At 38.4% G+C, this 13,179-nt stretch overlaps 1 protein-coding gene across 2 annotated transcripts in view; it reads left to right on the top strand.

Annotated features, from left to right (window-relative positions):
• kif26aa (kinesin family member 26Aa) overlaps positions 1-4,552 on the top strand; it is a 41,594-nt gene extending 37,042 nt beyond the window's left edge. For both annotated transcript variants that reach the window (XM_042503115.1, XM_042503114.1), the window contains 2 exons: positions 1,012-1,162; positions 3,742-4,552. In XM_042503115.1, coding sequence (XP_042359049.1) covers positions 1,012-1,162; positions 3,742-3,926 — 336 coding nt within the window. In that variant the 3' untranslated portion in view covers positions 3,927-4,552. The remainder of the gene's footprint in view (positions 1-1,011; positions 1,163-3,741) is intronic.
• The last annotated feature ends 8,627 nt before the right edge of the window (positions 4,553-13,179 follow it).

Raw genomic sequence — 13,179 nt, 5'->3', positions numbered from 1 at the left:
GGGCATAAAATGTTCTGCAAAATGAAAAAAATATATATATACTATATATTGTGGTAAGAAATTAAACTGGAAACTAGCTAAAAAAATAAAATAAAAATCAGAGAGAATCAACAGACATTTTCAAAATAACCATAATTCTGTATATAATTTATAATTATATTAATTTTATGTGTTTTTCTGGTAATATTATGACTTTTTTCTCATGAATTTACAAATTAAATCTCATAATAATATGACTTTTTTTCCTCATAAATTGACAGCTTTAATTTCATAATATAATTTTATTCTCATAACTTTGTTTTTTCTTATATTACTCCTTTTTCTCATAGAATTACACATTTAATCTCAAAATATTACTACTTTATTCTTGTTAATTTATGTGTTTTTTTTCTCCTAATGTTACACATTTTTTTCTCACAAATTTACATGTATTCTGATACCACGTCTAAATTCTCATAAATTCACACCTTTTTTTCTTGTAATGTTTTGACTTTTTTCATAAATTAAAAAATTAACCTCATAACATTATGACTTTCCTGTAAATTTGCGTTTTTTTTCTCCTAATATTCTGATTTTTTTCTCTAAATTTCGGCTTTATTCTCTCTGCAAAAATTAATTATTCTTGAACAAGCCCGTAATCCTCCGCTGTGAAAATGCTTTAAGGGAAAAGGTCATTTTAATGGTAATATTGCGGTTGAAGTGTGTGACCACTCCAGCGTGTCACGGCTCTAACACCTGTGATTAAGTGAAGCTGAGAGGCGACACTGATCCCGCTCTGCGTCACCTGTGCGTCCTCGGCTGTCCCTAATCCTCCGCTGCAGATTAGCGCCCACGCTGCTGGTTTTGTCTGCGGCAGCTTCCTAATTAACTCCAGCCGAGGACGCAGACTGAGGTGTGACAGCAGGTTGGTAATCCGCCCCGCGCTCCGCCCGTAGACCTGCCGGCGCTCTGCAGGGCTCGTGTGAGCGTCTCCGAGTGTCAGCGGGCTGTGTTTGTGTGTGTGGTCCTCAGGGTCTGCTCTACTTTAACGCCCGGCTCAGGATGCTGGAGAAGCGGCAGCAGCAGATCAGAGAGCTGAAGAGCAAACACGAGCGGCTGAAGGCGGAGCTGGAGGAGGCCAAGAGCCGGCTGATGCTCCACCCGGGCAAGTGGAGCGGAGACTGTGAGTACTAAACACCGAACCGCCGAGTCTGGACTGGTCTCAGGGGGGTCAGGCAGAGATGATGGTGGTGACCTGAGTTTTTCTGCCGTCTGAACTGTTTCGTGTTTTATCCAAAACTTTTTGATAAACGAGCTCAGTTTGGTGTCTTTTAATTCGCTGTAACAGTGATACTCAACTCACGGCCCCACGGCCAAATCTGGCCCCTGATAGGGCCCCTGGTGACCCCCCAACCATTTTGGAGGATCCCCCACATCCCCTGACAGAGGTCCTAGCTAAGACCCTGATGTCCTAAAATGCTAGAAATGTCCTAAAATCCCAGAAATGTCTTAATGTCCAAGAAATGTCCGAAAAGTTCTTGAAATGTCTTGAAATCTGAGAAATGTCCTATAAATTTACGAAAATCAAAAAAAGTCCTTAAATCTAAGAAATGTCATGAAATCATAGAAGTGTACCAAAATCCTAGAAATTTACTAAAATAAAAAAAACGTCCTTAAATCTGAATGTCCTAAAATCAAAGCAAGGTCTTAATGTCCAAGAAATGTCTGAAAAGTTCTTGAAATGTCTTGATGTCCAAGAATTGTTCTGACATCCTAGAAATGTCCTGAAATCTTAGAAATTTAGTCAAATAAAAAAGTCCTTAAATATAAGTGTCCTAAAATCTGAGAAATGTCCTAAAATCATAGAAACGTCTTAATGTCCAAGAAATGTCTGAAAAGTTCTCGAAATTTCCTAAAATCTGAGAAATGTCCTAAAATCCTAGAAATTTACTAAAATAAAAGAAAAACATCCTTAAATCTAAGAAATGTTGTAAAATTGGGGAAATGTCCTAAGATCTTGGAGCATGTATGGGCAAGTTAAGTTTTCTTGCTTTAGTCACAATAACCGCTTAAAGTGAATTTTGGGGCCTGAAGATGCCGATGTTTGGTGTCCGGGGCAGCTGGAGGGCTTATGGGGGCATTGTCCTGCTACAAGAATGGGAGTGAAAACAAATAACTATTAAACACTGAGTTCAAATTAAAGGATTTGGCACAAGGTACCGCACATATAAAGAAAACATGCCTTCCAAACTGCATGTTTAATTTAAAAAATGTTTGCATTTTTTCTTTTTTTTATAGTATAGTAGCATTTTACCCTACATTTTACCCCTTTTTTTTAAAAAGAAAAAAAACCCAAAAAACATTTTGGGCAATTTTTATAGAAAACTTAAAAGACATTTTTGGTCGGCATGTTTAAAAAAGTCCCCAATATTAAACAGTTTCTCATAACAAGAAGTACAAAAGCTACTGAATCGTTGGATTTTTAGGCTTATGACAGTCCCTGCACACATCATGTGGGATGCTGAAATAATGTTTGAATAGAGTTTGAATGTTTGAAAAAGGAAAAGGCGACTGGGACAAGAAAAAAAGGTACCTTGAAAGGTTTTGAGATGTTGTCCATGACAGTGCAGTAAAGATGCTTTTTTATAAAGACCATTTTTGAAGAAAAGTAGAGACTCAGGAGGAGAAACATGAGTCTGTGACCTGCTGCTGCAAACGTTCGAACCGTCAGATTTGAGCCTCTGGGCTCTGGCGAGAGAGTTTCCGGGAGTTTTCGGGGCACTGGTCTCATTCAGGGATTCTGCACTCGGAGATGATCCACTTTTCTGCAGCGGCCTCCTTCTTTCATCAGCAGCACAAAAGATAAACGAGTGCATTGAGCAAATCGTGACCTCAAACACACAAAGTGGACAAACAGAGCGAGTGTTTCCAGCTGAGCGCCGGCGGCGGCCCGAAGCTCTTCGGTCCTCGTCCTCTGCGGCTCAACTGGCTCCTTTCTGCTTCTATTTCTGTCAGCGGAGAAGAAAAGAGGCGTCCGGCGGTGTTTGGAGAGGAGAGTGTTGGAGCAAACTGTGAAGACAAACAGCCCAGAGGGAGAGGATTATATTCACGTCTTTTTATTATTTCTCTGTCAGCGGGACAAACTCTCGGGTCAGAAGCCAGAAGAGCTGCGAGGCCTCACGACGTCCCGACACCAATCGGACTTTATTTCCTCGGAGTCTCAGCGGCTTCAGGAGCAGATCACAAATCGTCACCTTTGCTGAAGAGTCAGAGTCCTGGTCAGTGTATCCCAGCATGCCCTGCACCGTCAGAGACTGTCAGGTCACCATCCGTCACAATATTCATAAAATACAGCAAAGAAGAGACTTTTACACAAATAAATAATCTATTTTTTTTAAATTCCTTTTGCATCACTGGGCATTTGTTAGATTTGGTTTGTTTGATACGACCTCGATTCTTTAAACGGTCCTCTGCTGACAGGACTTCTTCAAAGGTCAAGGTCACTGTGACCTTGCATCCATCTCATTCTTGATAAGGTGTTATCCTCAGAGCACCTGGGATGAATTTCTTCAAATTTGTCACAAACATCCAGTCAGACTGAACGATGAACGGGTTTGATTTTGGTGGTCAAAGGTCAAGGTCATGGAGTCAAACAACCAGGGGGTGGTAACTCTAGATTCTTATAAAACAATGGATCCACATTGTCATAATAATTTTTTATTAACCTTAACCTGTCTCTTCCTGTCTGTGTCCTCCCTCCAGTCGACGTGGACCAGGACCTGGACCGGGAGTCCCAGGAGTACCTGGAGGCTCTGGCTCAGGTCACGGCGGAGCTGGAGTACTGTGTCAACCTCTGCAAGTCCCGCGTCATGATGGAGACCTGCTTCGACATTGCCGTGACGGCGGCCGCGGCGGCGCAGGGAGGACAGCCGGAGGTGGAGGTGTGAGAGGAGAGACGGGCGTGGATTCATTCAGAGAGCTGGATACTGCATCAGCCCGCATCTTTGGATGCTCATGGTACCGCAACAAAAATATTCCCCAGATCAGAACAGCATTAAGTTTTGCACAAATCTGTAATGGAAACCCGCCTACTCACTCCTATAAACTCACTGAGCAACTTTCTTGGAGTCAAAGTCTTGAAGTGCAGTATCCAGTTCTGATAACACATTTATTGTGACCAGTGGGAGAAAGAGGAGAGTCTCTGAAGGCTGATAATGAAGGCCATGATTTATTGTTCTGAGGGTAAAATTCTTCTTTCAGGACGCTACAGAAAAACTCCGACATCATTTATTATCAGCGGACAAACATCCGACAGTGTCGTTCATTCATTCATGAGGTCGAACCTCCGAAAACTCAAATGAGAGCGAAAGAAGCAGAACGTCTGCAGAGCTCCTGTAGGAACAAACTGCACGTAAAAACAGAACGTGTCGGTGACGACTGACAGACAGAAAATCACACTTTTCTGGATTTTATTTCCCTCGCAGACGGACGTTTGTCCTCTGTGGAGACACAGCAGATTAGATTAGTGAAGATGAACAGATCTCTAAAAGGATGAAAGCTCTGGAAGTGCCTTTCTATTTATTATCTAATTTAATACATTTATTTCTAAATATTATTTTGCTTATTTATTCTTTTTTTTATATTTATGTCTCTTTTTTTATGGTGCTGATCTACAAAACAAACTTTTCTTTATGCAAAGAGCTGATATAATTTTAGAAAAGAGAGATTGTTCACGTGACATAAAGGGATTTAAGTTTACTGAGAAACATAAAAATCAGACGGAGAGAAGAGCAATAATTTAGTAATTATTGCGAACCTCAATCTTTGCCGTTATGCTTTGACTCCGACTCAGAGCTCCGCGAGCAAACCTCCCTCCTCGTCTTCATCACTCAGTGAGACACATGCTGACTTCTTGTTCTCTCTGATGTCCATCCAGAATAAACGTCCATAAATCACCTCGGAAATCCGAATCATCATGTTTTCGATCCAAACTTTAGCTGCTCTCAGATCAGACAGCTCGCTGCCGACGGACACGCTTCATCAGCTCTTCTGTAAACGACCCGAATGGCAGAAATGTCACTTTTTGATAAAGAAAGTACTAAAAGTAGACACCACTGGTCATTACTAGGACTTTTTAAATTATTTTTTAAATGAACTAATTGAAATTTATTGAACTTTCATATCAAACAGTCTAAAAAGGCACATCGTAGTTATGTTCATATCACTCACATCAACTAAACTGAGCGAGTGCTGCGATCAAACAAAATATGTCGACAACTTCAAACGAATAGATAAGTAACGAGTAAATCACAAGACAAACAATATTTAAAGAAAACAACAGAAAACTCAAGTAGTCATTCAGGAATTATAGATATCATTTTATTTTTATTAATGTTATCTTCTGTTTAGGAGCCGTAAGAAATCATAAATAATCTTTTAGAGCAGTAGATGTTTACCGTTAGCTCGCTCGGGCTCCGTTACGTTAGCATAGCAAGGTGAGCTAACGGCTAACGCTTGATTAAAAAGTAAACAGCCGATGATTTGAGACAGCAGCGTTATGATCACGTTACACCGTCCCAGGTGGAACAGACTGTGTGTTTTTCACAAGTGTAATAAAAAGAATTAGAGTACCGTTTGGTACTGCAGCTGTTGGAAAACAGATTTTGCTGCATATGTGCTAACAAAGGTCCGTATATCTGCAGCTCGGCGGTCTTATCAATTTTTGCTAAAAAACCTGACATGTGACACAGGAAAAAATCTCTGGATAAACTGTCCAAGTAATAATGACAGTTAACAGTTGTAGCAAAGGTTTTTTTTTTTTTTAACCACCCCAAAAACAAGCATGGACCAACTTTTAACTTAAAATAACTCTGACTGTTAACTTAAGTTCCCCAAAGATTTCTCACTCAGCTTCTCCGTTTTCCATCGTAGAATAAATCGCGCCCACTGATGCCGTCACAGTTCACACCTCAGGTCAACAAAACAAAACATCCTCTCAAATATCTCAAAAATGCCACAAAGGAATTTCCTCAAATTTGTTGCAAACATTGACTTGGACTCAATGATGAACTTAGTATAATCTGGTGGAAAAAGCTCAGTGTCACAGTGATCTTGCCTTTGTTTCGTACTCATGTACGCAATATCTCTGGAGGCCTTTAGGGAATTTACTTAAATTTGGCACAAAATGATCACTTGGAATCAACTGATTAAAATTAAGTGATGGAAGGTCAATGGTCAAGCTCACGGTCACCTTTAATCTGTCCTATTGAAAGCGATATCTCATGTAGGTCATGGGCAAGTTCTCTCAAATTTGGCACAAACGTTCACTTGGACTAAACAGTGAATTGGTCTTAATTTGGGGGATTAAAGTTTACTGTGACCTTGCATCTGTCTCATTTTCGTGAACAAGATATCTCTCACCTTGAGGGTTTTTTCTCAGATTTTGCTCAAACGTCCATTTGAACTGATTTGAATTTGGCGGTCAGAGTTTTAGGTAATTGTAACCTTGCATTCATCTTGTTCTCATGAATGTGATACCTCAAAAATTCTGTAAAGGAATTTTCTTAAATTTGGGACAAATGTTCACTTGGACTCAACAATGAACTGATTAGAATTAAGCTGTGAAAGGTCAAAGGTCACTGTGACCTTGAATTCATCTCATTCTCATGAAAGCAATACCTCATGAAGGCCTTTTGGCGAGTTTCCTCAGATTTGGCAAAAACACCCTCTTGGACTTAACAATGAATTGGTCAGAGTTTGCGGGTCAAAGGTCACTGTGACCTTGCGTCTGTGTCATTCTCGTTTACGAGATATCTCAAGAAAACCTTGAGGGTTTTTCGTCGAATTTGGCACAAACGTCCACTTAATTTGAATTTTGTGGTAAGAGTTTTAGGTAGCTGTAACCTTGCATTCATCTCATTCTTATGAATGTGATATCTCAAAAATTCTGTGAAGGAATGTCCTCAAATTTGGCACAAACGTTTACTTGGACTCCTCGATGAACTGAGTAGAATCTGGCGGTGAAATAGGTCACTGTGACATCATGTTTTCTGCGTCATATCTCAGGAAGAGAAGGGGAGACCTTTGGTCAGATACTGAACTGGTGACGCTGATCTTTAAAATAAGTGTCGATCAGGCTGGAGTTAAACCCGGCACCAGGAGGTGTGATTAATTCATTTTTTAAATCGCTTGCTGTGTTTTTTAGATCATTTTGTCCTCCTTAACCCTCTGAGGTTTTGGCTCTTCTCTCCTCACCTCGTCGCTCGACATTAAAACATTCTCAGGCTCAAGTTGCTGCATGAAGTTTTCTCCTCCTTTTTTAAAATGTGACATTCTGCATCCAGTCTCCGTTAGTTTGGTTGTGTTTGTTATAGAAGAAGAGAAAAACAGGTTTTTTTAAAGTGATGTGAGACCTTTATTGAGCCCTTTCTTATTTGTTTTGGTACTGTACAGTTTTCTAATGATTTGTAAAGATTAGAGAGGAGTGTGGAAACAGTGTACAGGATGAGTGGATCGCCTTGTGTCATACATGTTATTAAAGATTAGAGTCCTTTTGCTTAAATTACATACAGACTGGATTTTATGTGTTACACCTTTTAATAACATTTAAAAGGCTTTGTGAGTGAGGGATTATCAGTGGATTCATGGAGAGTTTTGTGGAAAACAAAATTGCCTTAAGGAAATAAAGTCAACATTTAAAAAAAAAAATCACCATAACTTATGAAAAAAAATGCCCAAAAGTTTTAAAGGAAAAGAAAATCTCAAAAAAAATAAATAAATAAAAGTCATAAAAAACTCAACATATTTGAAGGAAAAAATAAATCAGGAAAATTAAATAATAAAAAAAAAACACTATTAAAAAAAGGTTTTAAAGGCAAAAGAATTGCCAAGAATTTTTGAGAAAAAAAAATAATGGAAACTTTAAAAGGAAAAAAATAAAAAATACTAAAAAGTAAAAAAAAAAAAAGAAAAAAAAAGTAAAACATTGTCAAAACTGGTTTGGAGTTTGGCGCCCATGTTTTCTGGGGTAAAATACAAACAACATAAAGACTTTTACAGTTGTATGCATGAATTCCTCCCCAGTGCTTAAAAATAGCATGATGTTCCTCCCCATTTCTGCTGCGTCCCGCCGCCTGTCCGTCATCTCGCCGTCTGTCCGTCACATCGCCGTCTGTCCGTCACATCGCGGCCTGACATTTCAGCAGCGTCTCAGAGTCACGTGGGTCTTAGATCCCCCTCAGTCGACTGTCAGGAGATAAAGCGGCGTGTGAATGTCAGGCGCGTGGTCTGCTGCTTTAATCCACTCAGCAAACACACCGACATCAAAAAGTTTATCCCAAAAAGGAAATGAGAAAATCCAGCATCTGATATCAGACTGTTGACTGTTAACTTTCTCAGCCTTCAAAACCACAAACGTCTTTTTATTTCGTTTTCACTCTGAATTCTGCCGTCAAACACGAGCCAACCTTTTTAAAGATCGACTCCACGACACCTCGTTCTGTGAAAACTGAGTGACGGTTTAAACTGAGCTATGTTTTTGTTTTTTTTTAGAAAATTCTGACATTTTCAGTGATGGGAAATAAAAACAGATTTTTATTTATTTATATATTTTTTTATTGACAGCTCCAGATTACCGTTTTGCCCCCCTTATTATTGAGTTTATAGTTTTCAGTTTTCAGTGACCGAATTTATCAAAATTCAAACGACGACAGCTGCGAACCCTCTGAGGAGTAAACACATGTTAGAGGATAATCGATTAAAAAAAATCGATTAAGGTGATTTTGTCCCAATTCTTCCCCATTTTTCATTCTTTTAAAAAAACATTTTTTTCAGTGAAATTCTGCAGCAGCCAACATGATTTTAATGTTTTAGCAAATAATCCTAAAATGAACACCAGTCTCACACATTAATGAGATGTTTTATTACATGAATACTTTTATTAATACGAGGGAACAGAGGATGCTGGTTAAAGTGGGAACAGCGACGGAAACTGAGCTGGAAGAGGTGAGAAGTTCATTTATTAAAGTCGGATTTATTGATATTTAATAACTTCATCAGTCTGTGGTTATTTAAATGCTCCCTGTGACCTTTGACCTCTTGCCCCCGTCTGTCAGCAGTGACCTCAGGGGACGTCTGGAAGGTGTGAGACATCGCTGAGGAGGCAGCAGGCAGGTGGAGGAGGCACCATGGCAACTTACTGAGCGAGGGAGGGATGCTCAGGAGCGCCACGGCAACCAGACTGTTACCCGAGGACAAAGGTGAGTACCTCTGTCTTTGTGAGGACAAATGGGGATGATTTTTTTAAGGTGAGGACATTTTTATAAAGTAAGGACATTTTTTTCAAAGCAAGGACACTTTTGGAGCATGTGGGAATATTTTAAAGTGTGGACATTTGTGGAGTGTGAACAGTTTTTAAAAGCAAGACACTTTTTCTAGAAATTGTGGACAGTTTCAGAAAGTAAAGATATTTTTAGAAAGCTGACATTTTTAGAAAATGTTGATTTTTTTTTTTAAAATTAGGGCATTTTTATTTAGCGTGGAGATATACATTTTCAGAAAGTTTAATCAATTTTAGACAGTTGGGAATGTTTTTGATTGTGAGGACATTTTTAAACCATTTTTTTTTAAGGAGGAATTATTTTAATTTTAAGATTACGGCAGCAGTAATGGAAACAGGTGTCATATTACAGTAACAGGTGTGAGATTACTGAAACTCTGTGATGATAAATGATCAACAATGTTGTGAGTGTTGATAAGAGTCCCATCTGTGTATTGATAGTGGCTCAAAATACTACTACTACTACTACTACTATTACTTCTATTACTACTACTATTACTACTTCTACCAGTACTACTGCTACTACTATTAATACTACCACTACCAACAGTACTACTACTACTATTACTACTATTACCAGTACTACTACTTTTACTATTACTACTCCTGTTTGTTCTGAGTTCTGCATGAATATGTTTGCAGCCGTGTTCCCGGTTGTTGATGATGGTGATGTTGATGTTGATGATGATGATGATGATGATGATGATGGTGATGTTGATGTTGATGATGATGTTGGTGATGTTGATGTTGATGATGATGATGTTGATGATGTTGATGATGATGTTGATGTTGATGATGGTGATGATGTTGATGATGTTGATGATGTTGATGATGATGATGATGTTGATGATGTTGATGATGATGTTGATGTTGATGATGGTGATGATGATGATGATGTTGGTGATGTTGATGTTGATGATGGTGATGATGTTGATGATGATGATGATGATGATGATGGTGATGATGGTGATGATGTTGATGATGTTGATGATGTTGATGATGGTGATGATGATGATGATGTTGGTGATGTTGATGTTGATGATGGTGATGATGTTGATGATGTTGATGATGATGATGATGTTGATGATGTTGATGATGATGATGATGTTGATGATGATGATGATGATGATGATGTTGATGATGATGATGATGATGGTGATGATGATGATGATGTTGGTGATGTTGATGTTGATGATGGTGATGATGTTGATGATGATGATGTTGGTGATGATGATGATGATGATGATGATGTTGGTGATGTTGATGTTGATGTTGATGATGATGTTGATGTTGATGATGATGATGATGATGATGATGATGATGATGATGGTGGTGGTGATGATGATGATGATGATGATGTTGGTGATGTTGATGTTGATGATGGTGATGATGTTGATGATGATGTTGTGTTTTTGCGGTTCAGGTTTGGACAGACGGGTCCTCCTCTGTCCTGCTCGGACAGGATGGCGCTCTGATGGAGTTTGCTGACACGCTGTGGAGCAGCGGCGACTCTGAGGTGAGGACGGGTGTGTTTCTATAGAAACGTCCGCAGCTGTTTGAATCATTGAATCTGGCTGATGTTTGTGGAGTTTACTCTCTGTGCGGCAGAGCGAGACGGCGGCGTCGGAGGACACCGCTTCATCCGCAGTCAGAAATAAACTGGTAGAGATCATAGATTTAATTTTTGATTATTTTTTTTACGGCCCACCATTTTCTAATAACTTGCAACAAAGATTACCGGAAATAAATAATTATAATAATTTGTTTTTGTAAACTCTCTCTGCCAAAAATCTACATTCATTTCAGATTCATGAAAATGTTATATAAAAAATACATAAGGCAGCTGTTATGTTTTTGATTGACAGCATATTTCATCAGTCTGCCAGCACATTTTATATTATACATTGGTCATATTGTGACAGACAGTGTATTTAAACGTGATGCTGGCTAATTAATTATATTAATATATATTTCTGGAGTCAGATGATAAACGAGAGTTTCAAAGAGCAGAAACAAAAAAGAAGCAGCTGATGAAATAAAACTCATTACTGTGAGAACAATCAGCTGTTTGTCTCAAAGAGAGACAGAAACACATGAAAGAGAAGACGCTGAAATACAGACGTGTTACTATAGAAACACACACACACACACACACACACACACACACACACATGCACACACACATTATAGTGTGTCAGTAAGCTGGCCAGTTGCCAGGTCTGTTAAATTTCACTTTGTTTCTCGTCCAATTAATTTACAGTTAATTAACAGCAAGAAAAAAAAACAACTTAAAACTCATTAATATTCATTGGAGGTGGGCTGTAAGTCCGCCCCCTTCACAACACAAAGCCTGTCGATGTAAAATAAATAAATAAATCAATCAATCAAAAGAGTGAGTGACAGGAAACCAGATCAGCTCTTTATCTGGAAACTTATTTGAATTAAATTAAAGCCTTTATTGAAAAGTAAAATGCTATACTACAATGTAATATTTTGACATTTTCCGACAAACTATTTTCTGACAAATTCAAGTTTATCTTTATTGTGCCCAACTTAATTAAAAGACACAACAGACACCAGAAAGAACACCGAACAAAAAGCTCAACAGCACGACATCGATGACATCAAAACATCGAAACCACAATAAAATCCAGCAGAGAAACACCCTGCTGTCTCAGTCGCATTTCAAAAACAACCGTTCTGCCCTCTCCATAAAAACATTCATAAAAAATACCAATGAGGGAGACAACTAGCTGCCAGTCGCTGCACGAGCATGCGCCCTTAATCTGACATCAGATTTTCACATTTTTCAACATACTATAGTGAAATGTGTTCAGTCGTTTTTTCGACATGTTATATTATGATGTTTTGGGACATTTTTGAAACATTCTATGCCGTGGTGCTTCTCAGTATGCTATTTCATGCAGTTTTCAGTTGTTTTTTTGACATATCATATTTTTGCATACTATACTATGGCATTTTCTGTGTTTTTTTGACATAGCATATGATGGTGTTTTGAGCCATTTTTTCATCAATCTATACCATGGCATGTTTTGGCATGTTATTTCAAATGGTTTTCAGCTGTTTTTTGGACATATCATTTTTGATAATTGTATGGCATTTTCGGACAATTTTTCGACATGCCATATTATGGTTGTTGCCATATTATGTTTTGGCCATTTTTGCATCATTCTATACCATGGCGTGTCTCGGGAAGCAAGGGTGCATATCTGAACAAACAGCTGAAAACCACATAAATAGTCACAAAAACAGCCAAAGACACCATAATGAAGTATGTTTAAAAACTGGCTGAAAACACCAAAAACAACAAAATCAGATCAGCTGAAAACTCCATTAAATAGTGTACAGAGACATGCCATGACATAGAATGTTGCAAGAACAACCAAAAACACTACAATATAGCATTTTGAAAGATTGGCCAAAACCACCAAAAACATCAAGGCTATACTATGGCAAAAAATGTCAAAATTTGACATGTCCCAAAAACAGCTGAAAACCATGTTGAATAGCGTGTTGAGACCAACATGGCATAAAATGTTGCAAAAACGCCGAAAAAAACACCACAATGTAGCATGTCAAAAAATCGTCCGCAAACACCAAAAACACCAAGGCTATACTATGGCGAAAAATGTCAAAATTTGACATGTCCCAAAAAAAGCTGAAAACCACATTAAATAGCGTGCCGAGACACGCCGTGGCAAAGAATGTTGCAAAAACGTCCAAAAACTCCAAAATGTAGCATGTTGAAAAATCGTTCGAAGACACCAAAAACACCAAGGCTATACTATGGTGAAAAATGTCAAAATTTGACATGTCCCAAAAACAGTTGAAAACCACATTAA

Source organism: Plectropomus leopardus, chromosome 16 (assembly GCF_008729295.1).
Source record: "Plectropomus leopardus isolate mb chromosome 16, YSFRI_Pleo_2.0, whole genome shotgun sequence".
Classification (NCBI taxonomy): Eukaryota; Metazoa; Chordata; class Actinopteri; order Perciformes; family Serranidae; genus Plectropomus; species Plectropomus leopardus.
Note: the sequence above shows the minus strand (reverse complement) of the source record. Positions and strands in the feature narration are given on the sequence as shown.